General features: G+C 38.2%; 1 protein-coding gene across 6 annotated transcripts in view; it reads left to right on the top strand.

Annotated features, from left to right (window-relative positions):
• Window positions 1–1,939: 1,939 nt before the first annotated feature.
• ZMYM6 (zinc finger MYM-type containing 6) overlaps window positions 1,940–27,851 on the top strand; it is a 43,260-nt gene continuing 17,348 nt past the window's right edge. The window contains exons 1-14 of one of the 6 annotated variants that reach the window (XM_059136484.1): window positions 1,941–2,340; window positions 2,684–2,767; window positions 3,647–3,813; window positions 12,239–12,323; window positions 13,211–13,460; window positions 16,477–16,651; window positions 16,750–16,941; window positions 20,600–20,750; window positions 21,184–21,299; window positions 22,098–22,391; window positions 22,564–22,714; window positions 23,841–24,013; window positions 25,753–25,900; window positions 27,325–27,465. In XM_059136484.1, the coding sequence (XP_058992467.1) occupies window positions 3,721–3,813; window positions 12,239–12,323; window positions 13,211–13,460; window positions 16,477–16,651; window positions 16,750–16,941; window positions 20,600–20,750; window positions 21,184–21,299; window positions 22,098–22,391; window positions 22,564–22,714; window positions 23,841–24,013; window positions 25,753–25,900; window positions 27,325–27,465 (1,969 nt within the window). In that variant the 5' untranslated portion in view covers window positions 1,941–2,340; window positions 2,684–2,767; window positions 3,647–3,720. Of the gene's footprint in view, window positions 2,341–2,425; window positions 3,194–3,646; window positions 3,814–12,238; window positions 12,324–13,210; window positions 13,461–16,476; window positions 16,652–16,749; window positions 16,942–20,599; window positions 20,751–21,183; window positions 21,300–22,097; window positions 22,392–22,563; window positions 22,715–23,840; window positions 24,014–25,752; window positions 25,901–27,324; window positions 27,466–27,851 lie in introns of those variants that run through there. The other 5 variants (XM_059136486.1, XM_059136487.1, XM_059136483.1 and 2 more) reach the window with 5 other exon arrangements.

Below are 27,851 nucleotides of genomic sequence, written 5' to 3'. Positions count from 1 at the left end.
ATTCTGGCTCAGTCTAAAATATATGAGGAAAATTTGGTCACATTTGGCAAGCAGAACCTAAAATTTATATGGGGGTACCTGGCTAGCTCAGTCAGTGAAGCAGATGACTCTTGATCTCAGGGTTCTGAGCTCGAACCCCACACTGGGTGTAGAGATTATTTAAAAATAAAATCTTAAAAAAATAAAATTTATATGGGGCACCTGGGTGGCTCAGTGGGTTAAGTCTCTGCCTTCAGCTCAGGTCATGATCTCCAGTCCTGGGATCGAGCCCGAATCGGGCTCTCTGCTCAGTGGGGAGCCTGCTTCCCCTCTCTCTCTCTGTCTGGCTCTTTGCCTACTTGTGATCTCTGTCAAATAAATAAATACAATCTTTTAAAAAAAATAAAATTTATATGAATATGCAAAGGACCAAGAAGATCCAAGACAATCTTGAAGGACATAATGGGAAGGATGACTTATTTCTACCAGATACCAAGATTTATTATAATGCTTACAGAAATTAAGACAGTGTGATATTACCACAAAGAGAGATAAAATAAATAGGTTATATAGTCCTGAAGTAAATCCACACATTTATAGACAACTTATTTATGCATAGGTGACAATATGGAACAATAGGGGAAAGGACAAACTTTCAAAAATAATACTTAATCAATTTAACATTCACATGTGAAAAATGAAACCTGACTTACCTCACACCATACACAAATCCCCACTTCGAGTGGATTGCAGAAATGAGAAAGACAAAGTAATTACAATCCCAGAAATTAATTAAGATCTTTGGTAGGAAAGCATTTCTTCACAGGACACAAGAAGCACTAAGCATAAAGTTCTTTTATGTTTGTTAAAGACACCCATAATAAAGTGGAAATGCTGGCCACTGAGTGGGAGAAGATATTTACAATACATATATTCAACTAAGGACTCATACCTAGAATATATGTCCATAATAAAATGGCAGACAACACATACAAAGATGGGTAAGAGACTTGAACAGGCACTTCATAAAAGCATATCCAGGTATCCAAACATAAAAACGGCTCAATCTCATCAGAAATTTGGGAAATGCAAATTAAAACCACAATGAGGGGGTACCTGGCTGGCTTAGTTGGTGTAAAGAGAGACTCTTGATCTCTGGGTGGTGAGTTTGGGCCCCATTTTGGTTGTATAGATTACTTTAAAATAAAATCTTAGGGGCACCTGGGTGGCTCAGTTGGTTGGGCAACTGCCTTCAGCTCGGGTCATGATCCCAGAGTCCCGGCTGCCAGCTCCACCGGGAGTCTGCTTCTCCCTCTGACCTTTTCCCCTCTCATGCTCTCTCTCACTGTCTTTCTCTCAAATAAATAAATAAAATCTTAAAAAAATAAAATCTTAAAAAGCCAAAAACAAACAAAAAAACCCGCATAATGAGATACCACTATACGCCCACCGGAATGGTTAAGATTAAAAAGATGTACAGTGGCAGTTATTGGCAAGGATATGGGGCAATTGGATCTCTCATAGATGGCCGGTGGGAGTGCCACTGAAAAGCCACTTTCTAAAATTTCTTGACGTTATCCACGTAAGTTTTAGATATACCTAGGAAGCACATTCATTGCTGTGTATAAACCTAGCATATGTGCAGCAAAAGACGGGAAAGTTCACAGCAGCATTATGCCTAATAGCCCAAACCTGGAATTATCACAAATGTACATCAATAATAGATAAATTGTAGCACATTCATAAAATGGAATATTACACAGCAGTCACAAATCAAAAAACAATTCTGAATGAAAAATACTGAATCTTGGCTTTGAGCAAGTTAATTGATCTATTCATTTACATCTCTGAGATGAAAACTGTACCCCTTGGGGTTGTGCTGAGGATTTAGTGGAATGATGCATGCCAAGTGTTTAGCAAGCCCCTGGCTTAATAAATGTCAGCCATTACTTATTCCTATGTTCCTTAGTAGACTTTCTGGAAATGGGAATTAAAGAATAATGCAGACTATTTATAGTGCTAATGCCCCCAACTTTCTGCCCCAAATCCTTTTTTTCTTTTCTTTCTTTTTTTTTTTTTTTTACCTTTTCACCCTTGGGTCTTGGTCTCTTTAAGAAGTCAACCATAACTTGAGGAAAACGGAATCCTGGGAAGATCCATGCTCAGGTCCAGAGCATGACGGGAAAAGAAGGGGCGGAGACCAGGACTGCGCACGCGCGGTTGGCCGAGTGTTGCGTTGCGATGGTTCAGGCGGAAGAATTCCAATAAGAGAAAATAAACCTCGTCCCGGCGCGGGGAGCCTTGGGTCCTAATCCTCTTTACCCATCCAGCGCACACCCGGGAGCAGGGAGGCGACCTCAGGTGAGAATGGCCGGTGGCGGCTGCAGGGGCTGCGCGAGGCGGGGCGGGGCGGGGCGGCGGGCGCGCCACGTGACGAGGCGGGCACCGGGCGGGGGCGGCGCCGGGAGGGCTGCGCGGCTACGCCGTGCGGATTTCGCCGCAGGGACGTGGTGATAGGGATTTGCGGATCGCGTTCTCTCCATCGGATACAACGTTGCCCCGTTCGTACTCGGGGACGGGCGCGGGGGTTATTGCTGGGGACGAGACGTTCGCAGCGATACCATACACGCAGGAGGGATGAGCACCCGTAGATTGTTGTAACTGTGGCAAGTGGTCAGAAGTTCTCATCTCTTCTTCCCCACAGGCTTTTCCACCAGTTGCCCATTTCCATGCCTGGCTTGACTATTTGGATAAGGACAACTTTGGGGGAGCTTCCTTTTTGCCTCAGGTTTAGTACGTTTACTCTTAGGGGAAGGGAAATCTGCTGGATAGCGAATAGAGTTTCTTGTTTACAGGGAAGCGATTGAGAAGCAGAGCTCAGAGGGGCTTATTCGTGGGCATGGACCCCAGGGAGACCCCGGAAGGTGCAGGTGGTCCACTTTAAACAAGGGCGTGGCTTTTGTTCACTGGTGGTGGCATCTGGAGCTCTCATTTATCGTTAGGCCGAGAAATGGGGCCCTTATGGAGGCTTCCAGTAAAGGCTGAGTTAGAGGTGGGGGTATGGAGCTTGGTGTGCCCCACTTTGGGAAATTAAAGCTGAGGTGGGCTTCCAAGTACTAATTCTCCGGGAGTCAGGAATTGTACTTCTGAGTTCTTTCCCCTTAGTGCTTGGTAACTTCTTCCCACATCTTGGCCAGCTGGTCTGATTCCCCGTGTAAGTTTCCACATTTGAGAAGCCAAAGTGTTTGTCTTTAAAGTTATTATTTTCCAGAAGACTTTTCCTATTTATTTATTTTTAGAGAGGGAAAGGGAGGAGGAGGGGCAGAGGAAAAGAGGGAGAGACTCTTGGGCAGGCTCCACACGAAGCTCTGAGCCCTTGGAGTTGGAGTGGGGTTCTATCCCAGGACCCTGAGATCATGACCTGAGCGAAGTCAAGAGTCGGGTGCTTAACTGATCCTCCTGGGTGGCCCCAGAAGACTTTTCTTACGTGAAGATAACTATTAGAAGAGCAGAAGGCAGTAAGAGGGGGAATAGTCATGGTCCTAGAAGAGTTCATTTTCAAAGGCTCTGAAGCCTGTGCTCAATACAGAGCTTTTAATATAGATAAACATGAAGGAGAAAAGAAAAGGAATAAACCTGAGTACCAATCCTTTATGTTGTATTTTAGGAGTCCAGCTATCCTTTATCAAGAAGAAATCTGTTAGTTTTAGACTGGGGAGTTCCTTTACATAAAAAATTAGAATGAAAGAACCTTTGGATGGTGAATGTGGCAAAGCAATGGCACCACAGCAGGGGCTTCTGGACAAAATTAAAGAAGAACCTGACAATGCTCAAGTAAGCATTTTATTTTATTAAAAATTTTTTTTTTATTCTTTTCTAACTGGTGAACAGATTTTTAGTTAGGCAGTTTCTGGCTTGTATGTTAAAACAACCCCAATTTTTTCCCCATTAGATGAGTAAATCAGTTTTTCTCCTCTTTAAATGAGAAAAGATCTTGGTAACCGTATATTTTTTCTTGTAAAAAGAAAGTAAAATGTATTATCGTTTTTCTATGCTTGGTAACTTTTTTTTTAAATTCTCTTGGATCTGACAGTAGTTTCCTTTCATTCTATAAATATTTGTGTTCTATTCTATGCCAGGGGATTGAGGAGTTAGTTTAGTCCCTCCCCTCACTGAGCTTATAGATAGTAGGGAAGATAGATATTACACAAGTAATTGATAAAATAATATATTTATAATTGCAAACTATGAAAAGTGCTATGCAAGAAAAGCCTAAAATGGGGAATCTGATCTAGTTTTGGTTGGGGCCAGAGGCTGGGTAGGGAAGGCTTCCCAGAGGGAAGGATCTTTAAGCTGAATTATGAAGAATGAATTGATTGGGCAAAGACATGGAGAGCATTCCAGACAGGGGTATCTGCGTATAGGAAAGTCCTGAGTTGGAAAGGTGGGTGGTTGTTGTGAAGAACTGCAAGACCAGTGAGCCTGGAACAGAAAAGGTATGAAAATAGCAATGATGGTAATGTCGATCATAATAACAACACTAATAGATAGTGTTTATATGTGAACATGTATATATTATATCATAATAATTTGTGATATTATAAATATTAACTTATTGATATTTATATGTGCTTAGATTATTCCAGGCACCATTCTCACAACCATATCATTATCCCCATTTTACAGATGAGAAAACCAAATTACAAAGAAGTCAAGCAGTTTACCAGGGATCGTAGCTCATAAATGGCAGACTAGATTCAAATCCAGCCTGTTATCCTGCTTCTAGGATGAGGCTCTGTAGGTAGTTTGAGGCCAGATTATGCAGGACTTTGGGACCATGTTATGAATTTTGGTCTTTATGGGAAGACACAGTGGGAAGAGAGCAATGGGAGGAGATGGCAGGATTTTAAGTAGGAGGGTAAGATAAACGTGTTCAGAAAGATCATCTAGGTACCCTTAGGAACCCCGATTAGAAATACGTGGCGATCACAATAGAGACGTGGTTAGTTGTTTTGGCAAAGAATGATTTTTTTTTTCTTGCACAGTTCTTTTTTTTTAAATTAACATATAATGTATTATTTGCTCCAGTGGTACAGTTCTGTGAATCATCAGTCTTCACAATTCACAGCACTTACCATAGCACATACCCATCCCAATGTCATAACCCAGCCACCCTCAATCCCTCCTCTTTCAATCTCCAGCAACCCTCAGTTTGTTTCCTGTGGTTTATCTCCCTCCCGGGTCCCATCTTGTTTCATTTTTTCCCTCCCTATCCCCTGCCCTGCATCTCAAATTTGTCATATCAGAGAGATCATATGATAGTTGTCTTTCTCTGATTGACTTATTTCACTTAGCATAATACCCTCTAGTTCCATCCAGGTCATTCTTGCACAATTCTTTTGCTTGATACTCTTGAGTTACTGCATAAGCAAACTAATAATACTAAAAATATAAATAATATAATAACAAAATAATAAATAATAATGGTAATATTTTATTTCTCATACCATCTCAAAGGTAGTATTAGTCCAGGACAGGGATGCCAAATAGGTTTTGTCTCGTTTGTCAACTCTATGTCTTCCAAGAGTGCTGTGCTAAGAAGCATCTGAGGTAGGGTCTACAGAATGTGGGGTGGGGGCTGATGGCATCCATGATATTTATTTTGCCCCCACATGGTAAATACTACTTCTTCTTCCAGAAGTAACCATTTGTTTGTCAAGTTTTGTGGATTCTACCTCTGAAGTATTTACTGTCTCTGTCTTTTCATCCCTATTTCATTTTTTCTCATTTGAATTTTTTATAACAGTTTCCTACTCATCCTTTTTCCTTCCGTCACAGTCCCCAGCAAAACACAGTGTAATGATGCTACTGTAGCTCTACAGATCTGATGACATCTCTCCCTTTAAAGACCTGTGTGATAAAGCATGAACTTTTTAGTGTAACATCCAAACTATCCATGTTTTGGTGTTTTTATCTTCAGTGTCATTGGTTATCCTTTCCACCTTTTTGAATCTATTTACCTGCAAACTATCTGCAATTTGCTTGAAGTCATATTCTGTTGAGTTTTGTTTTCTTGCCTTTGCACATGCCATTTCTTCTGCTTGTGGTGTTCTAAACTAGGTAACTTGGTAAAAATTTTTCTCCTCTTTGAGGTACAGTGTAACAGTTGGTCACCTAGGTAGAATTAATCATTCTCTTTTTTTCTATTGTATATTGCTTTCACTTTTGCTGTGGCATCTGCAGATCAATTAATTTTGTTTTCTTTTTTTTTTTTTTTAAAGATTTTATTTATTTATTTGACAGACAGAGATCACAAATAAGCAGAGAGGCAGGCAGAGAGAGAGAGGAGGAAGCAGGCTCCCTGCTGAGCAGAGAGCCCGATGCAGGGCTTGATCCCAGGACCCTGAGATCATGACCTAAGCCGAAAGCAGAGGCTTTAACCCACTGAGCCACCCAGGCGCCCCTGAATTTTGTTTTCAAACAGAGTCTGGAATCCTCAATTTTTAGTGCAATGACTAGCTGAAGGTACAAAGAAGAGCTACAAAGATGAAAGGACAGGACTTCTAATGTCAAGGGAATTGATATTGTTAAGGGGGAGTTGTGGGAATAAGAGGTAATTATTTATTGAGTGCACCTCACCGAAAGCTATGCTAGTCGTGTCTTGTGCCTTCTCATTTAAATTCTATAACCATAGGAGGGATGTTTCTTTATTCCATTTTACAAATGAGGGAACTGAAAAAAATGAAGGAATTGAGGAAAAGAAAGGTTAGTAATTTACCAAATTCAGAGGCAGCAACAGAGTTGGAATAGGAACTGGCTTCAAACTTGTATTCTTTCTGTTGCTTTGTGCCTCCTCTGTACAGATACAGAGTCACAGTATTATGTAAATATTGTAACAGCAAATTGAGTAAGGCGTATTGGGAATCTTATGGGAAGGAGCCCTTGAGTCTGTTGAATTTGAGGAATGGAAGGCTTCAAGGCAACACTTGAATCGTGACAGTTGATGTTTTCAGGCAGAGAAGATAGTATGTGCCAAGTCACAGAGAGGTGAGAGAATGTGGTATGTCTAGTGGTTGAGTATTTCAACAACAAAGAAGAAAAGAAAAGAGAATAGATTTAAGATATTTAGGTAGAGTTGATCAAACTTAAAGATAGCATATGAGGTATGTGGGTCAAGGAGGAGTCCCCAGAATACTTAGAAGTTTCTGTCCTCAGTAAGTTGAATTTTTGGTGATACTGTTTACTGAGTGGCAAGGAACGGGATTTGGGGGGGAAATAATAAGTCCAGTTTGGGATCTGTTTAAGAGGCTAGTGGGACATTCAACTGGTAACTTGCACTGGGAGGCATCTGCATACATGGATATGGCATTTAGAGATTTGAAACTTATTTCCCTGTAGGTGTAGATAAATGTCAGATAAAATACAGAATGCCTAGGTAAATTTGACTATCAGGTTACTGTGATTTTTTTTTTAAGATTTATTTATTTATTTGAGAGAGAAAGAGAAAAAAATGTGAGCTTGCGGGAGGGGCAGAGGGAGAGGGAGAGAGAGTCCCAAGCGGATTCCACACTGAGCTCAGAGTCCAACATGGGCTTGATCTCACAACCCTAAGATCACAGCCTGAGCAGAAAGCAAGACTCAGGAAGGCCTAACCATTTGCACCACCCAGGCACCCTAACGGTGATTACTATTATTATTTTTTAAGATTTTATTTATTTATTTGACAGATCACAAGTAGGCAGAGAGGCAGGTAGAGAGAGGAGGAAGCAGGCTCCCTGCGGAGCAGAGAGCTCTATGTGGGGCTTAATCCCAGGACACTGGGACCATGACCCGAGCCACAGTGTTTGTTTTTTTAATATAAGTATGTTATATGCAATACTTGGTACATACTTCACTAAAAAAGTATTTGTTGTTTATCTGAAATTCAAATTTGACTAGGCTTTTATATTTTTATTTGCTAAATCTGGTAGTCCTATATAGGTGATAGTTGAAGTTATTGAATGTGGATGAGATCTTTCAGGGAACAAAAGTTGAGGAGAGAAGAGCTCCAGATAGAAAATTAGAAAATGGATTAATTTAGGACTTCAGAGGGGCTTCATAGTAGTCCCCTCCAATCAGCAGCCTCAGCATTACCTGGAAACTTGTGAAAAATTTATATTTTTGGACCCTGCTGCAGACCTCCTGAGCTAGAAACTCTGGAGTGGAAGCCCAACAGTCTGTTAACTTTTTTTTTTGTTTGTTTGTTTTTAAAGATTTTATCTGAGAGAGAGAGCGCACTTGAGGGAGAATGAGATCACAAGCAGGAGGGAGGGGTAGAGGGAGAAGCAGACTCCCTGGTGAGCAAGGAGCCATGTGGGCCCAGGACTCTAGGATCATGACCCCAGCTGAAGGCAGATGCTTAACTGACTGAGCCACCTAGGCGCCCAAGAATCTATGTCTTAACAAGACCTTTAGGGGCTTTTGATGCCACTGAATTTGGGAACCATTAACTTTAGGGCTGGATATAAGATCAATGAAGGATAATAAGAAATAGTAATGAATTGAAGTAACAGAACCAGAAGACAATGAAACAGAATCATTGGCAGTGTCAGATATATCTGAGAAGCCATGTAAGATAAAACCTAAAAAAAAGTTTATTGGGTTAAGCAACTGCAAGGTGATTGCTTAATCTTACAACAGTTTCAGTTGGGGCTGCCTGGCTGGCTCAGTTGGAAGAGCATGCCGCTGTTGGTCTTAGGGTCGTGAGTTTGAGCCCCATGTTGGGAGTGGAGATTACTTAAATATATAAATACAAAACAAAACAAAACAAAACAAAACACCAGTTTCAGTTGAGACAGCATTGGGTTCAGGAGGTAATCAAAGTAAGGAAGAAGGGAATAATTTTTTTAATTTTTCTTTTCTTTTTCTCTGGCTGGTTGGAAGGGCAGAGAAGAGGGCAGTCGTTCCTTAGGAAATAAATTTCTCATAAACTGAGAGAAAAAACTAATATGGAGGTGGTGAGGGGTAGAAGATACATGTCGGTGATATGGAGTGCTGAAAGAGGGGAGAGGCAGAGGGATCCCAAATGCAAGTACTGTTTTTTTTTTTTAAGATTTTATTTATTTACTTGACAGACATATCACAAGTAGGCAGAGAGGCAGGCAGAGAGAGGGAGAAGTAGGCTCCTCACTGAGCAGAGAGCCCGGTGCGGGGCTCCATCCCAGGACCCTGGGATCATGGCCTGAGCCGAAGGCAGAGGCTTAACCCACTGAGCAACCCAGGCCCCCTGACAAGTACTGTTTTTGTTATGGTTAAGAAGATTGCTTTTTCCTGTAACATGGGAGGAGAGTTTGTTGATCAATTTATAGGCATGGTGGAGGGGGGAATCAGGGTGTTAAGGGAGTTCTTAGTTGTTTCTTTTTTTTCTTGGTACAGTTGAAATATCAGGGAGCAGGAAATTTATAGGGTTGATTTATTAGTGGTGAAGGTTTGGAACAGTTACTTTGTAAATCAAAAGGGACATTTAACAGGCATGTTAGAAATATTAGAGGTTGAGTTGATAAGGCAAAGTAGTTTTATATTGATTCTTTCTGGTAAATTAAAGGAGGGTGTATCTAGATTACTTTTAACTTCTTTTTGCAAATGCCAATAAATATTGTTATTTAAGTATAATGTTTAAGAACATCCACTTGGATTCATTCATTCAATATTTATTTAATGCCATAATTATGAAAATAATAAAAGCTAGAATTTTTGTGTGTAAGTTATGCTTACCTTTTGGTATATCTGTAAGGCATAATGCTATAAACTGCATTTGTAGTAAATCATTTATCCCCCCTAATGGCAATATGGATTAGATAATATATTTTATAGATAAGGAAATTGAAACTGGAAGAGATTAAGATCACATCTGTTTCTGCCTGCTGTCAGAACCCATAGCCTTCTTGTTAGGTTATGTTGATTGTGCCAAGGTGGGAAAACAGATATGGTCCCTGTCCTTAATGGGCATGGTCCTTTTGTGTGTATGGAGGAAAGAGAAAGGGTATTAGACATAGTAAATGATCACTCAAATAAATAGGAGATGATGTATTGTGATAGGTGCAATGAGTGAAAGGAAATGGGTGACTATAGCAGGAGAATTTATTTTTCAGTGGGGTCTGGGGTTTGAATTCATTGTAGTAATTTTTATAAATTAAATTAAATTTAATTTAATTTTTCAAAAGATTTTATTTGTCAGAGAAAGAGCACAAGCAGGGGGAGTGGTAGGCAGAAGGAGAAGCAGGTTACCTCCTGAGCAAGGAGCCCATTGTGGGACTCCATCCCAGGATCCTGGGATCATGACCTGAGCCAAAGGCAGATGCTTAACCAACTGAGCCACCCAGGCATTCCAATTATAGTAATTTTTTAAAAAATATTTATTTATGAGAGAGAAAGAGAGGGAGTACATATGAGAGGTGGGGAGTGAGGAGAGGGGCAGGTGGAAAGGGAGAGTGAGTCCTGAGCAGACTGTCTGCTTAGTGCAAGCCCAATGCAGGACTTGATCTTACGACCCTGAGATCAGGACCTGAGCTGAAATCAAGAGTTGGATACTTAACCAACAGCGCCACCCAGGCGCCCCTATAGTAATTTTTTTTAAAAAAGATTATTTATTTATTTATTTGACACAGAGAGAGAGAGAGAGAGAGAGAGAGATATGACAAGCAGAGAGGCAGGCACAGAGAGAGGAGGAAGCAGGCTCCCTGCTGAGCAGATACCCCGATGTGGGGCTTGATCCACATGATCATGACCTGAGCTGAGGGCAGAGGCTTTAACCCACTGAGCCACCTAGGCGCCCCCCCCCTGCTTTTTTTTTTTTTTTTTAAAGATTTTATTTATTTATTTGACAGAGATCACAAGTAGGCAAAGAGGCAGGCAGAGAGAGAGGAGGAAGCAGGTTCCCTGCTGAGCAGAGAGCCTGATGTGGGGCTCGATCCCAGGACCCTGGGATCATGACCCGAGTCGAAGGCAGAGGCTTTAACCCACTGAGCCACCCAGGTGCCCCTAATTTTTTTTTTATATTGTATTTATACATCTATGAGGGAGATAGCATGGGTTTTGGAACCGAGAGACCTAGATTTGATTCCCTTCTGTGTACTTAATGTGTCTGGGACCTTGGACAAATTGTTGAACCATCTACCTCTAAGCTTCGCTTTCCTCATCTATAAAGAAGATACCATATTATAGTTCCTGCCTGATTGGCAGCAGCTCATTTGGTGCCATAATGTATACTATGGGAAGTGGTAAATTAATGCAGTTGTACTTAGTCTTTGGCATGTATTAGTCCAATGCAATTTCTAAAGTAACTTTGGGAGCTGACCTATCAGTCATTTATTTTGCGAAATATAGAGATATTAAAAATACAACTACTGGGGCGCCTGGATGGCTCAGTGGGTTAAAGCCTCTGCCTTTGGCTCAGGTCATGATCCCAGAGTCCTGGGATTGAGCCCCGCATCAGGCTCTCTGCTCAGCCGGAGCCTGCTTCTCCCCCTCTCTCTGCCTGCCTCTCTGCTTACTTGTGATCTCTGTCTTGTCAAATAAATGAATAAATCTTTAAGAAAAAAATACAACTACTGTTTATATCACCATTGTTTCAGAAAACTATTTCTTTAACTTTTTATTTTCAAATATGTATTTAACACCAAAAAAAAAATTTAGGATGGTTGTGATCTCAGAATAAAGATCAGTATTTTTCAAAATAGATATATGTATTTAAAAAATTTTGTTTTATGACTATATTTTATCTTAAAGCATTTTAAAGAATGTATGATTAGGATAAATCTGATTTAGCCTGTGATGATTTTATGTATAATGAACAGATTGCATTGAAACTCTTGTGTCTTTTCTGCCATTAACAGCTATGACAGTTTGTAAGTCTGTTGGCTAAAATTACTAATTGGATCCACTCTCTGAATCATTCAGATTTAATTTTATTTATTGCTCCCTTATAAACACAGTCTAAAAAAAGGGTGGTGTTCAACATTGAAATAGCTGTGTATGCCTCCTGTATATGAGATTACATTTGAAAAATGGTTACAACTGTCATTAAAGATTTTCTAGTTCTGAAAGGTCCTTTTTGTGAGGATTAAATCTAATCTGTAACTTGTAAATTTTGACCTTTGAGATATTTGTGAATGTGATTATGATTAGAATATAGAAGAGTTATGACAGTTTAATTCTTTGCTTGAATTTCTAGTTTATTTAGAGACTGTATTCATTTCTTTCTCTTTTTTTTTTCTTTAAGGAGTATGGACATGCCCCAAAGCCAAAAACTCAAGAAAGTGAACTGAAAATCAGTGCTGTGTTTTCTGTGGGTGATAGTCCTCTTGGTAAGAAATAGAATTGTATAAGTTAAAATTATGATTAATATTATGATTAATATTGTTATATAATATATATTGTTATGTTCTAACTAGTAGAATTGAAGGAAAATGCCTCCTTTTGTAAGTCCTTTTTTCCTTAAGATAAAGCAGTACTTTTTTTTTTTTTTAAAGATTTTATTTATTTATTTGACAGAGAGATCACAAGCAGGCAGAGAGGCAGGCAGAGAGAGAGGAGGAAGCAGGCTCCCCGCTGAGCAGAGAGCCCAATGCGGGCCTTGATCTCAGGACCCTGAGATCATGACCCGAGCCGAAGGCAGCGGCTTAACCCACTGAGCCACCCAGGCGCCCAGTACTTTTTTTTTTAAAGATTTTATTTATTTATTCAACAGAGATCACAAGCTACTGGGCAGCTGGTCTTAACATTTTAAAAAGTGGAATAGAGGGGCACCTCGCTGCTCAGTCAGTGGAGTATGTGACCCTTGATCTCAGAGTCATGAGTTTGAGCCCCACGTTTGTAGTGTGGTGATTAGTTAAAGCTTCAAACTATATATATATATATATGTATGAAGAGATAAAAAGTGGGACTAGAATAAGATATTAAAGTATGATACATATAGTAAGGAAACATAATTTCATGGAACTGCTGTTTCAGTTACTAAATTTTACACACATAAACATGCACACGGATGTATGTGTCTCCTGAGTTATAATGTGAAATACAGTTCTTACTATGGGTTATGGTTAAAAAAGTTTGAAAAACCCCTGTTTTAGAGTGTTTATTGTCTCATTAATACTGGGTTTCAAGACTGAGAATTTATCAAAAAATGGAGATTGTGTATTTGTTTGTGTCGATACTAAAACTGTCCCCCCCCCCTTTTTTTTTGTATTTGTAGCCCAGCAGTTGACCCCAGGCTTTCAGTTTTCTCTTGCATCATCTGGCCCAAACATATCGCTTCCTTTGGTTCCAGCCGTAGCTATTCAGGTTTTTTGTTCTGGTTGTAAAAAAATGCTTCATAAAGGGCAAACTGCATATCATAAGACAGGATCTACTCAGCTCTTTTGCTCCACGCGATGCATCACTGGATATTCTTCATCTGTCTGCATACCACCTCCTCCCAAGAAAACCTGCACAAACTGTTCAAAGTATAAAATTTTTAATTACATCCCTCTTTACTCTATATCTTTTTAGTGTGTATATAGTTTAGCTCAAATATGCTATTGTTAACAAAACAAAAGAACCAAAAATGCTATTGCTACTTTAAATCTCTTTAGCATGTTTCTATGGAAATATTTAGCTGATTGAGAAATTTGCAAATTCTCAAGTTTTGTGATGTTAGATAAGAGACTTGGTGTCAAAAGTGTCATCTAAACCAGTTTTCTATCTCTTTAAGCTGAAATTTTACTGTGGAAAATAAACCAATTGTGGAAAGTGTAGGAGCACTCATGTATCCTATAATTGTGGACAACAACCATTCACAACTATTTATTATCTTGAAAGTTATTGAAGTATAGAATAAAATAACAGTAGTCTTATAATATTATATAAGTTATTTAATTCTTTAGAAGGTAAAGTCTAAATGGTTACAAAAATAATATGTTTATATCTAAAATATCCTTGTAAGTTTTAGTTGGAGGTTATTTTTGCTTTACAGTCACACAGGCGCAGAGAAAGAAAAAAATAGCAACTAAGCCACATAAATTTCTTTCTCTACGTTAGTGTGTTTGAAAAATTTGGCATGTTCTGCCTACTTCTGTGTTAGTGTAGTTCTTGGAATACATTGTATTGTAAGTAATCATTAATGTAGAGTGAAATAAGTTAAGATCTTGGTTCGATCATGGCTCTAATGCCTTATTAGCTATATGATGTTGGGTCTGGATTTTTAACTTTACTAAGCCTCAGTTTCTTTGTCAGTAAAGAGTATCTACTTCCTCAGATTTTAATGAAACAGTGTTAGCCCAGGGCCTAGCACATAGCAAATGCTTAATAAGTGGGATCCTATTATTTTTAATAATAAAATTATTATTATGTATATTAACAGAATTTATAGGCTCCTATTTTTTTCTTTGGAGATAGATGACAGTTTCTTTGTCTTCTTGGGTGTTGGGCTTATATATCTAAAAGTAGATCTTGTTAAAATGGAAATCTCCAACTAAAAGAGGAATTTAAAAATATTTTACATAAATATTCAAATTTAGTTTTGTTCTAAAAAGTCCTTTAAATACCTCAGACTCTTCTATACATTCTCAAACTTATCTGAAAGGGTAAATTTAGTTTTTGGTTTCTAGATCCTATGTTTTAACATATAAATATCAAAATAAAATGAATTAAAATTTAAAGGACATAGCACAACTTATACATCCAAATGCATATTATTCTCTTAAAAATAGTCACTCTTGTCAGACACATTTTACCACAGTGCTGCTCTTACTCAAAAAATTTTTTGATTTCTTGATTGGGCATCGCATTCAGAGCCTATGAAACATTCTTTTAGACAAAGTTAGGTGACAAATCTATCTTTATACCATGATTTTTGCAAATTGCCTAAAGTTGTTTGATGCCTTTATCAGTTGACTATCGTAGACAAATTCAACTGAGTCATACTCTTAAACATGATATTTGACTATAACATTGAAAAGTTGTTCTTAGGGTTCTTATAAATAAAAGAGAAATTAGAAAAATGTTGAAGCCATGTTTTTGGAAGATGTATTTTTTTTTTTTAAAGATAAATGTTAAGGTGTAAGTTTCATTTGGATGCATAAGATTTAGAATGCATTTTTATTTACATGCACAGATTTTTATTAAAAAAGTCATTCTCATTGGTTTACATATATGTATATTATACCACTGGCAGATTTACATTATTAAATAACATTCTTTATTGCTTTGTTTTTAGTAGAAAAATCACTTTTAAAAATTAATAACTTCACCCCTGGGTAAGCATATCCACTTGGTTTCCAAGATTCACTGTCCTATTTTTAAGGTTAGGTGAGTTTTAGAAAATTAAAGTACCTTGTTGTTATTACTATTCTTTGATAGTTTACCATGGAACAGTTCTGTGTAATAAAGGCATAGGATGGGAGGCAGAATAGTGGAATGGTTAACTCCACGGACTGTGGAATCAGACTGCCTAGAGTTTGTATTCTGGCTTCACTGCTTACCAGCTGTGTGACCTTGACAAACTATTTAACCTTTCAGATTTGGTCTCCTCATGTGTAAAGGGGCAATTGTAATAATGCTTAACTCACAGAATTTTTCTGATAATTAAGTTGGATAATTTGAATAAAGAGAACAACGTCTGGTACATACTAATTACTCAATACATATTACTGTATAAAATATTATTGCCATTGTATTCTTTATGGCCTCTCCTAGTACTTCTAATGAATGACCATTTACTTTAGTTTTTTACACTGGTCAGAAAAATGGCAATACTTAGCCTTTGTTTTTACTGTCAGTGGTTATAGCAGCATGACTCTTACAAAATAACTTGAGTTTTACAGAACGACTCAATTATTTGTGCTCCTTCTGTCTTATTCTTAATTCCATCTGTCCTCTGCTACCAAACTCTTAATAGCTCTTTTATCTGTTTCCTTGCTCTCTTCATTTATAGTTAAGTTTTATATATCATGCTAACTTTTTATATTAATCTTTGGTAATTCATCTGTTTCCCAGATCTTGCATTTCAATTAAAAAATCCCAAAACATGTCATTCCTTGTCTCACTTATGTTTCCACTCTTGGCAGCTGCTGACTAGTAAGAGGGCAAGTGTTTTGTGGTTTGGAGTTGTGGGATGGCCACTTTTTCCATTGGCTCCAGTGGATGAAACTTGGTTGGAGCTGGAAGCCTCACTGTTTTTGTCACGAACATCTGGCTGGATATATTTTAAACATAATTTTCCCTTAACACATCTATAAATTAGGTATCATAAACCCATGTTATGCATGAAAAATTGAGAGAATAATTACTTCACTCATTGTCCCTCAGCTAAGTAACAGAACTAGTCATCAAACTCAGGTTTCTAGAAGTCTTATCCTAGGCCAGCTGTTTTTTCCTATGCAGTAGCTGCCCTTCATAAATACAGTTATTTTAGCTCACAGGGAGGAAGAAATTACAGTTATGAAGAACACATTTCATTTTGCCTTTGTTATTTATTTTTAGAGACATTTTAAATCCAAAGGACGTGATCACAACCCGATTTGAAAATTCCTCTCCTAGCAAAGATTTCTGCAGCCAATCATGTCTTTCTTCTTATGAGCTAAAGAAAAAACCTGTTGTCACCATTTATACCAATAGCATTTCAACCAAGTGCAGTATATGTCAGAAGAATGCTGATGTAAGTCACATTGTACCTTTATTGGGACTCTACTCAAAGACCCAAGATTTTTAATTGGCTTTGCTGATTTTGGATGTGTATGTGTTTTTATTTCCTAGATTCGATTTGAAGTTAAATATCAAAATGTGGTGCATGGTCTTTGTAGTGATGCCTGTTTTTCAAAATTTCACTCCGCCAACAACCTCACCATGAACTGTTGCGAGAACTGTGGAAGCTACTGCTATAGTAGCTCTGGCCCGTGCCAGTCCCAGAAGGTTTTTAGTTCCACAAGTGTCACAGCATATAAGCAGGTATGAAGATCCATCTGTCACACATAGGTAGGCTTGCTCCTTCCAGGGTGGCCCTGCAGGGATCAAATGCAAAACAAACAAGATCAGTTGGTCTTGGTGTATGAGTTCCCCTGCAGAAAAGTGGGATCGATTGTGGTTGTGTAAGTGATTATGGTAGTGAGATAATACAGGCGAACCAGATCATGGTCAGGAATTCACAAACAGAATTTCGTGTTTTGCTAAGAATCTGAAATATTTTGTGATATATTGATAAGTGAAGAAAGTCCCATATTATTATAAATAAACTGACCACTTATAGATGATAAAATCAGTGGATTTAAGCATATCTTTTTCCTTTTAGAAAATACAATTTTTGAGTTCCTGGGTGTCTTGGTTAAGCATCTGCCTTCGGCTCAGGACATGATCTTAGGGTCCTGGGATCAAGCCCTATGTACATCAGGCTCCCTGCTCAGCAGGGAATCAGTTTCTCCCTCTCCCTTGGCCTGTCTTCCCAACTTGTGTAATCTCTTTCTCTGAAATAAATAAAATCTTAAAAAAAAAAAAAAAAAATATATATATATATATATATATTTTAAAATCTGTTTTGGAATGAATTGTAATTATTTTGGCACATCCCTTATCAGACTACTTTAGCTAATTTTTTTTTTTTTTAAGATTTTTATTTGTCAGAGAGAGAGCACAAGCAGGCAGAGTGGCAGGCAGAGGCAGAGAGAGAAGCAGGCTACCTCCCTGCGGGATGAGGAGCCTGATGCGGGACTCGATTCCAGGACCCCGGGATCATGACCTGAGCTGAAGGCAGTGGCTTAGCCGACTGAGCCACCCAGGCATCCCTACTTTAGCTAATTTTTATTTGTTGTAATGCATAATGGATTCATTTGGTTACTAAGTAGATTAATTTGTGTTAATTATTGCAGAATGATTTCAAATCTCTAGGGGTGCCTTGGTGGTTCAGTCGGTTGAATGGCTGCCTTTGGCTCAGGTCATGATCTCAGGTTCCCAGGATTGAGCCCTACATTGGGCTCCCTGCTCAGTGGGGAGCCTGCTTCCTCTGCCGCTCCCCCTGCTTCTGCTTTCTCACTCTCAAATAGATAAAATCTTTTAAAAAATTGCTGTGCTTAAGAAAATCTTTAAAAAGTTATTTTTCTAAAAAAGGGTATAAATGATAATTAAACTTTTTTTTCAGTTAGCAAATTTGATTTATTTTTAACTTCTCTGATTGAAAGTTTCCCTTTTCTAGGAATGACCAGTTTTGGCAGTTAGGTTACTTTTTCCTCAAGAATAAAATTTGTGTTATTTTTATATATGTGATCCAAAAATCAGGTTTTTTTTTTAAAATTGTATTTATTGGGGCACCTGGGTGGCTAAGTAGGTTAAGCTTCTGCCTTCGCCTCAGGTCATGATCTCAGGGTTCTGGGATCGACCCCTGAATCGGGCTCTCTGCTCAGCAGGGAGCCTGCTTCCCTCTCTCTCTCTCTGCCTGCCTCTCTGCCTACTTGTGATCTTTGTGAAATAAATAAAAAATCTTCAAAAAAAAAAAAGATTGTATTTATTTGAGAGAGAGGGAGTGAGAGAGAGCAGGAGAGAAGGGAAGGTCAGAGGGAGAAACAGACTCCTGGCAGAGCAGGGAGACTGATGTAGCACTCGATCCCGGGACTCCAGGATCATGGCAGGAGCCGAAGGCAGCCGGTCAGCTGACTAAGCCACCCAGGTACCTGCAAAAATCCATTCTGTTCCTTATTTTGTTGCTGATATTATACTCTGTCAACTGCATAAATGATTTTCTTCTTTTACCAGAAAGATTATGTAGTGAAATTTCACAAATTATATTTTCCTACTTTTTAATTCCCTATATAACTTATTTTTTTAATTTAAATTCAATTAACATAGTGTATTATTAGTTTCAGAGGTAGAATTCAGTAATTTATTTGACTTATATAATACCCAGTGCTCATTACATCATGTGCCCTCCTTAATGTCCATCACCCAATTACCCCATCCCCCTACCCCCCACCCCTTCAGCAACCCTCAGTTTCTTTTTATTTTTTTTTTAAGATTTAAAAAAAAAATTATTTGACAGAGACACAGCAAGAGAGGGAGCACAAATGGAGTGGGAGAGGGAGAAGTAGGCTTCCCACTGAGCAGGGAGCCAGATGTGGGGCTTGATTCTAGGACCTTGGGATCAGGACCTGAGCCAAAGGCAGACACTTAATGACTGAGCCACCCAGGCACCCCAACCCTCAGATTATTTCTTATGATTAAGAGTCTGTTATGGTTTGTTTCCCTCTCTGATTTTGTCTTGTTTTATTTTCCCTCCCTTCCCGTATCATCCACTGTTTTGTTTCTTAAATTCCACATACAGATGAGATCATTTAATTGTCTTTGTCTGATTGACTTATTTCACTTAGCATCCACGTCATTGCAGATGGCAAGATTTCATTTTTTTGATGGCTGAATAGTAGTCTGCTGTACACACACACACACACACACACACACACACACCCCTTTATCCATTCATCTGTTGATGGACATCTGTCTGGGCGCTTTCCATAGGTTGACTATTGTGGACATTGCTGCTATAAACACTGGTGTGCAGGTGCCTCTTTGGATCACTATATTTGTGTCTTTGGGATAAATACCTACTCCATATAACTTCTTATTGAAAGATTTTATGTTGTGTCAGTGACAGTATGGTGTAATGGTTAGTCTGGAACTTTGGATAGAGATGAAATGTTTCATCTCCCATTTTTCTGTTTATTTGTTAATTGAATTAAAATTAATTTAACCTTTTTGTTAATATAATTTCTTAAAGTATCTCACTTTGTTGTTGAAAGGATTCTATGATACAGTATATAAGTTATTTAGTATAGGGCCTAGCTCATGGTGAGCACTGAATAAATAATAATATTGGTAATTTATATAAATGTTAGCTATCAATATTACTGTTTCTTAAGTAAGGTTACAGGCAGATTTTATTATGAACTCAGCTTGAAAAACAGATAATTCTGTAAGATCTTCTGGTATACATTGAACATCATCTCTTTCCTCTTGCTAAAGAGCCTTATTGGTTAAGTAACCTTAAAGGTCGTAGGTTATCTTCTATTTTTTTTTTTAAGATTTTATTTATTTATTTGACAGAGAGAAATCACAAGTAGATGGAGAGGCAGGCAGAGAGAGATGGAAGCAGGCTCCCTGCTGAGCAGAGAGCCTGATGCGGGACTCGATCCCAGGACCCTGGGATCATGACCTGAGCCGAAGGCAGCGGCTTAATCCACTGAGCCACTCAGGCACCCCATAGGTTATCTTCTAGATTGATGTCCATGATCTGCTGAGGGTGACTCTTTGGTTCATGGATTACATGGTCATCATTGATTATTCGTAATGAGAAAAGTGCATTACAAATACCAAATTCATTACTTTTAATGTGTTTTATTGTTAATATACATGAGTAGTTACTAATTTTCTTTAGTTTACATTTTATCATTGTCTGAAAGAACTTATTTTTCCCACATCCCAACTTTCGGAAATATCTATAGGGTGGCCTCGTAGTCATGTTCAAATATTTCAGCCAAAGGTAGCCTTTGTAGGTAGTGTTTCTTTTTTCTTACACAACTTGTATGTTTGTGCTAGGTATCTAAATGTTATTTTATTTTCTTGATAGAATTCAGCTCAAACTCCTCCATATGCCTTGGGGAAATCATTGAGGCCCTCAGCTGAAATGATTGAGACTACCAATGACTCAGGAAAAACTGAACTTTTCTGCTCTATTAATTGCTTATCTGCTTACAGAGTTAAGACAGTTATTTCTTCAGGTAATGTTTAAAATTCAATAAATTTATAGATTTAGTAACTATTGAAGAACATTGTAGCTGCTTTTCTTTCATTTTTTTACAAACGGAATTTATCTATGTGGTTAAATTGAGACTCAAGATTTAGTTTCAGAGAACTCATTTTTAATTGAAAATAGTTTTTAACTGATTTTTTTATTGAGGTTATTTATTTTGTAGTTTCTGTATGAAAAGAAAGACCAGGAAAAAAACAAAACAAAACAACAACTTGTAAGTTTCAAATTTTTGTGTAAGTAGGACTTCACTGTGATTAGTTGCAGTTAGCACAGATTATTGTAAAGTTCCTTTATTTTGGTTTTATATATTACTGAGTATTTTTTAATCCTTCTAGTACACTTTTGGATCATTTGTTCATCATGTAGCTTAGTCATTGGTTTTTATTTTTTGTTACACCAAGGTGTCCAGGTTTCATGTCATAGCTGTAAAACCTCAGCAATCCCTCAGTATCATCTAGCCATGTCCAATGGAACTATATACAGCTTCTGCAGCTCCAGTTGTGTGGTGGCTTTCCAGGTATGATCTAAACTAGTATTTTACCCCTGAGCTTCTCTTAGGCATTGCTCTATGGCAGTATGTTAACTGTTGAAGGTCTGTATTTATAAAAGGTTAAGTTAGAAAAAAATTCTGTTCAACTCTGGTCCCCGAAGTCCTTTCTGCAAAATGCCTCAGCCAGTTGCTGAGTCTCAGTGCCATCTTCCTTATCCAGGGTCCTTACCTAAACTACTCTTCCCTCCCACTTTTGCCCTTGATTCTCTCCCTTTCAAAAGGATGGATACTAAGTTATGGTTCAGGTAGGTGCTGTGGTGTCCCTTCCTCTCATCCTGGGCCAAATACATAATGACTCCTGGCATGAAAGTGTAAGCCTCCATTTACTTGTCCCATTTGTTCCTCACTCCCTGAAAAGATGGAGAGAATAGAGGTTAGTGACCCTCTTGGGTGGCCCTGATACAGTGTCCCTGGTACCAGGGCAAAAGAGATCACTGGTGGCCACTATGCTTTTCATGGCCATCAGAGGCTGGTTGCCAGTGGGAAGGGTATTTTGGGGGAAGGAAGAAGTCTGCTTTAATTTGTTAGAGCCCTATATTAGAGGTGTCCGGGAAGCCCAAATTCCAGTCCTTAACCTTACAATATTGCATTATTCAGTCCTTCTATTCTGGAAGTATGCCATTTAAACTCTTTCTGTGAACTGCTTTATAAAGTGTCAAGGAAATATTTGTGGGGGCATTAATTTATTAAAACAAGAAAATAAAAATTACCCAACTCACGTTACTTCTCAGTTGCTAAACTTTTGCCTTATTTGTGTTCTTTCAGAATGTATTTAACAAACCCAAAGGAACAAACTCTTCAGCAGTGCCCCCATCTCAGGGCCAAGTGGTTGTAAGCCCACCCTCTGGGTCAGCAGTGTCAGCTGCAGGAGGTAATGCCTCTGCCAGTTCCGGTTCCAGTCCCACCGGCTCCATCAGCAGCTCTGCCTCTGGCACAGCCGGTTTCCGGCCTCTTGCTGCCCCATCCCAGCAAGTTGCTGTAGCTCGGACACTTGTTAAACTCAAGTGTCAACACTGTAGCCATCTGTTTGCCACAAAACCAGAACTCCTTTTCTACAAGGTAAAGAGAAATCATGAAAGGGATGGAATATAAACGTATCCATCAGAAGCATTTGTCTTTTCATCTTAGACAGTCACTTAATTTGCTTTGAAATGTTAAGGAGAATGATTTCTTAAAGATGAAGCAACTGTTTAATTAGGTCTCAATGACTTTTTTTTTTTTTTCTCTGCAGGGTAAAATGTTTCTGTTTTGTGGCAAGACTTGCTCTGATGAATACAAAAAGAAAAATAAAGTTATGGCAATGTGTGACTACTGTAAACTGCAGAAAATTATAAAGGAGACTGTTCGATTCTCAGGGGTTGATAAGCCATTCTGTAGTGAAGGTAAAGGAAGCAAGCAGTTCATTTTTTTTTTTTTTTTAAGATTTTATTTATTTGACACAGAGAAAGACAGCAAGAGAGGGAACACAAGTAGGGGGAATGGGAGAGGGACAAGCAGGCTCCCCGCTGAGCAGGGAGCCCAATGTGGAGCTCAGTCCCAGGATCCTGGCATCATGACCTGAGCCGAAGGCAGACAATGACTGAGCCACCCAGGTGCTCCAGGCAGTTCAGTTTTATCCACAGAGCATATTGTTGTTATAAAGTAATTCATGCTGAGTTGGACCATTAATCTATAATTAATTTTCAAGTGATTTTGTTTTATGAGGTATAATTTGAGGCTTTTTTCTTGAGTTGATGCTTAATTCACTTTTTGTTTATTTTTTATACCTAAGTCACTTTAAAGTCTACACTTTTAAATGTTAACAGTAATGTCAATTAAGAAAAAATTTTTAAAGATTTGTTTATTTTAGAGAAAGAGAGCACGGGTTAGGAAGGGGCAGAGGAAAAGAGTCTTAAGCAGACTGCATGCTGGGCACAGAGCCCCATGTGGGGCTAGATCCTGTGACCCTGAAAGCATAACCTGAGCTGAAACCAAGAGTTGGATGCTCAGCCGACTGTGCCACCCAGGCACCCTGAAAAAAAAATGTTAAATATTGTAATACATTTGTGATCATGATTGGCTTATGGTGATGTTTTAAATTATAGCAATCTTAAATAAATTGCTTTAAAACTCAGAAAAGACTTTTGGAAGATAATTAGGTCAATGGTATTAGTATAGAGTCTAAAAAATCTCTTCATAAGTTTAGCAATGACTTGAGAAATCTTTCTGTTCTTGCACCTACTTGTGAAGTGGGTACTTCAGCAATTACTGCTTCTTGGGTTAAGAAACTTTTATATCTCTGATGTTTCTGAATATAGGTGGCCTAATATTTAGAGTATGTTTAAAAAGTGATAGGAGTTTGTTTTGTGAATATAGAGACTATCTTTGCTCCTCTTCAAGAAGCAAATAATTGTGTCTCAAGTGTGTAGAAGTTAGCTTAGCTGGTACCTGAGACTCTGGAAACTCACTTTATCTCTTTCAGGTTAATGTAAGTTTGATGTTTCTTCTTTCATCCCTTCTGGTTCTCAGTTTGCAAATTCCTCTCTGCCCGTGACTTTGGAGAACGATGGGGAAATTACTGTAAGATGTGCAGTTATTGCTCACAGACATCCCCTAATTTGGTAGAAAATCGACTGGAGGGCAAATTAGAAGAATTTTGTTGTGAAGATTGCATGTCAAAATTTACAGTTTTGTTTTATCAGGTAAATGTAACATACCTTTTTGGCTTTCTGAAGTTAGTATGAATTATTTTCTTAAAATATGTTTGGATCATGTGAAGTAAAATTTAGTGTTTAGAACTGGGTTAAAGTAAATTTTGGGCTCCTAAAGCAAAATTCAACCAAATATAAATGTGAAATTTTGAGAGTAAAGAGCATAAGGTTTCTGGAGACTTTGTTGTTGTTTGCATATATGTTCCTTTTATTTTTATATTTTGTTTTCTCTTGAGGCATATTGACCTTGTTTATAACTGAGTTCTTTTAAGTCAGAACCTTGTGTAGTTATGTTGTGTTAAGTGGCTCTCTCATTCAGAAGGTTACTGTGATGAATTAGAAGTCAGACCTTGTTCTCACTTACTAATAAGTCAAATGACTATGACTGACCTCCTTACCCACGACCTTTTAAAAAAGTTACTTTTTTGAAAGGCTAACTCTGAAAGCTACAATTAATTGAACCACTGATATACACCCAATGCTTCATAAGTGTAATTTAATCCTCACTATGATCCTAGAGGTAGGTATATTACTACCAGTTTATGAATATGGAAAAAGAGCAAGATCCAAGGAGGATAAGTAATGTACCCTTCAAGAAGCTGGTAGGTGATAGTTGGACAGCACCTGAAACCATTTTTTTTTTTTTTTTTTTTGGTCTACCTACCCCCTAAAATATAATCTTGGTGGAGAAGTGTATCTTTATCATAACGATATGACCAGGAAACTATCAGTGCTCAAGACAAAGGACACCTAATTAAATATATATATATATATTTTTAATATTTTATTTATTTTGACAGAGATCACAAGTTGGCAGAGAGGCAGGCAGAGAGAGAGAGAGAGAGAGAGAGGAGGAAGCAGGCTCCCTAAGCAGAGAGCCCTATGCGGGGCTCGATCCCAGGACTCTGGGATCATGACCTGAGCCGAAGGTAGAGGCTTTAACCCACTGAGCCACCCAGGTGCTCCCTAATTAAATATTTTTTGAATGAATCAGTGTCTTTACAACTCAAATCCATGTTCTTTTTACTATATTATGCTGCTTCTTTACCTCTTGAAAGTAGAACCTCACTCTAGATTCCTTCATCAGTAATTTTGAAAATGAGAGATAATTTTTTTTTAAAGATTTTATTTATTTATTTGACAGGCAGAGATCACAAAGAGGCAGAGAGGCAGGTAGAGAGAGAAAGAGAGGGAAGCAGGCTCCCTGCTGAGCAGAGAACCCGATGTGGGACTCGATCCCAGGACCCTGAGATCATGACCTGAGCCGAAGGCAGAGGCTTAACCCACTGAGCCACCCAGGCGCCCCGAGAGATAATTTTTTTTTAAAAGATTTTATTTATTCATTTGACAGAGATCACAAGCAGGCAGAGAGGCGGGCAGAGAGAGAGGAAGGGAAGCAGGCTCCCTCCTGAGCAGAAAGCCCAATGCGGGGCTTGATCCAGGGATGCTGAGATCATGACCTGAGCCAAAGGCAGAGGCTTTAACACACTGAGCCACCCAGGTGCCCTGAGAGATAATTTTTATATTCTATATATTGAGGGCATCTATGGCATCTATGTGGAAACAAACAAGTATATCTACTTTTAACCACATTATTTTAAACCTTATATTTTGTGATCTCACCTGACTTATACATCCTGTTTTCATAGTGCCTTCTGGTTTTATGATTAGTGTTATCTTTTCATTATTTTTTGGTTTTAAGCCTATCTTTTCTTATATTTCTTTCTTAGATGGCCAAGTGCGATGGCTGTAAACGACAGGGTAAGCTAAGTGAGTCCATAAAATGGCGAGGAAACATCAAGCATTTCTGTAACTTGTTTTGTGTCTTAGAGTTTTGTCATCGGCAAATTATGAATGACCCTCTTTCACAAAATAAAGGTAAAATTAAACTTGGCTAACAGGATCATTATGTCAGTGCCAGGATATACTATTAGCACAGACAGTTGTAAATAATATAATAAAAACAAAATTTTACTAGATTCAAATAACCTGGATTTCCTTAAAATTTTCCTCTAAGAATTCTTTTTTTTTTTTTTTTTAAAGATTTTATTTATTTGACAGAGAGAAATCACAAGTAGATGGAGAGGCAGGCAGAGAGAGAGGGAAGCAGGCTCCCTGCCGAGCAGAGAGCCTGATGCGGGACTCGATCCCAGGACCCTGAGATCATGACCCGAGCCGAAGGCAGCGGCTTAACCCACTGAGCCACCCAGGCGCCCCGTCCTCTAAGAATTCTTAAAGATTGCCCTTCAGGGAAGGTTAATCCTGATGCTTTTTGCTATCATAATCAAACACACCAAAGAATCAATAACTGTTATAATCTCTAATTTTATAGAAAGTTAGATTTGATTGCTTTTGGTTGATTTTATCTATACATAAGAGATAAATGTTATTCAGTTAACAAACTGGGAAAAAAAGAGGAAAACAGGGCGAACAAAGGGAGAGGATATAAGTATATATATCATATGTATATACTATATATTAATATAGTTTCTGTGACTGGCATAAGATTTGATCCAGAGCTTGCTTGTAGCCAAGGAAGAAGGAACTAGCACATTAATTATATCAGGAAAAATAAAGTAGACCAGTTCTTCATAGGTAGCAAAGTTTTTTAAGCTAAGAATAAAATAATTTTGCAAGTAGGACAGCTAATATGGTCAAAATTTCCAGATGAATAGATACATTTGTGGCATGTTCTTAAAGTAGCTCCTTGAAGTAGTACTTCTTTGAGTTAGGTTCAAAATATTTGGTATTATGCTCTCTAATCAAAGCCTGGAGTGCTGTTGAATTAATAGGATCCATGGGCTTCGTCTGGCCTTTGTCTTTGCAGTCTTATTGATTATCGCCTTAATCACATATGCCACGTGCCAATCTTTTATGTCATCATCTATTCCCTAAGACTAGTCGGGTTAGTGGTAGAATTTTCATTTTACAATATGAGTTAGCAAAAAACCAGTGGATGGATAGGTACCTCACCAACTTATTTATAAAAATTATTATGTTAAATTTTTATTGAAAGCAGGCTTAGGTGGAGGAGTTTTATATTCACTAATAGAAAAGGCCAGTTGATTCTGAAGCTAGTAGCTACATTTTTAGCTGTTAAGTAGCATTTGAAGTTTATAATTTTAGAGAATCAGCCTGTCTTTAAGTCCTGATGAATGTTAATCTGACCAGAATCATTCTCTATACAGAGTTAGATGTTTGCACTGCTCCCTGAAAACTTAGTTGTTAAACAGGGTTTGTGTGTGTGTGTATGTGTGTAACCCTATTGTTTATACTAGGTTTTACCTTTTTATTTTAATCAGTAAATATTTATAAGGCGGCGAGTGCTTCAGTGGAGCTCTCTTCTGCAAGGAAAAATACAACACCAGTTATAACCAGTGTGGTATCATTGGCAAAAATACCTCCTACCCAGCCTACAGGGAACACTAACAGTGTTTTAAAAGGTATGACCTATATAAAGGCATTTGGTTAGACTGTAGAGGGGAGTACTTTCTAATCTAAGTAGCTCTTGTTGCTAATATTTACATTTATATTTCTATAAGGAAACATGCCCCTTTTTCTCAGAGGGAAGTGGGTACCAAGGAGGTGGGCCTGAGAAGGGAAGGAAATGCAATGTGAATGTATATATTTTTTTAAGAACCTAAGTGGTTTTAATGTAGTTGCCTTTATCACTGGTGATTTTAATATATCTGGATGAGATTGAGGTCCAAGAATCTTTCCTTTACCAGGCATCCCAGGTAACATTGATGCCTAGTTTCCTTGGACCATTTTTTGGTGAAATTCTGGACTAGACTCTGGCCCACCTTAGTAAGAGGAAAGTAATATCTTG

Source organism: Mustela lutreola, chromosome 10, assembly GCF_030435805.1.
Source record: "Mustela lutreola isolate mMusLut2 chromosome 10, mMusLut2.pri, whole genome shotgun sequence".
NCBI classification, from domain to species: domain Eukaryota; kingdom Metazoa; phylum Chordata; class Mammalia; order Carnivora; family Mustelidae; genus Mustela; species Mustela lutreola.
The sequence above is the reverse complement of the archived record's forward strand: the minus strand, read 5'-3'. Positions and strand labels throughout refer to the sequence as shown.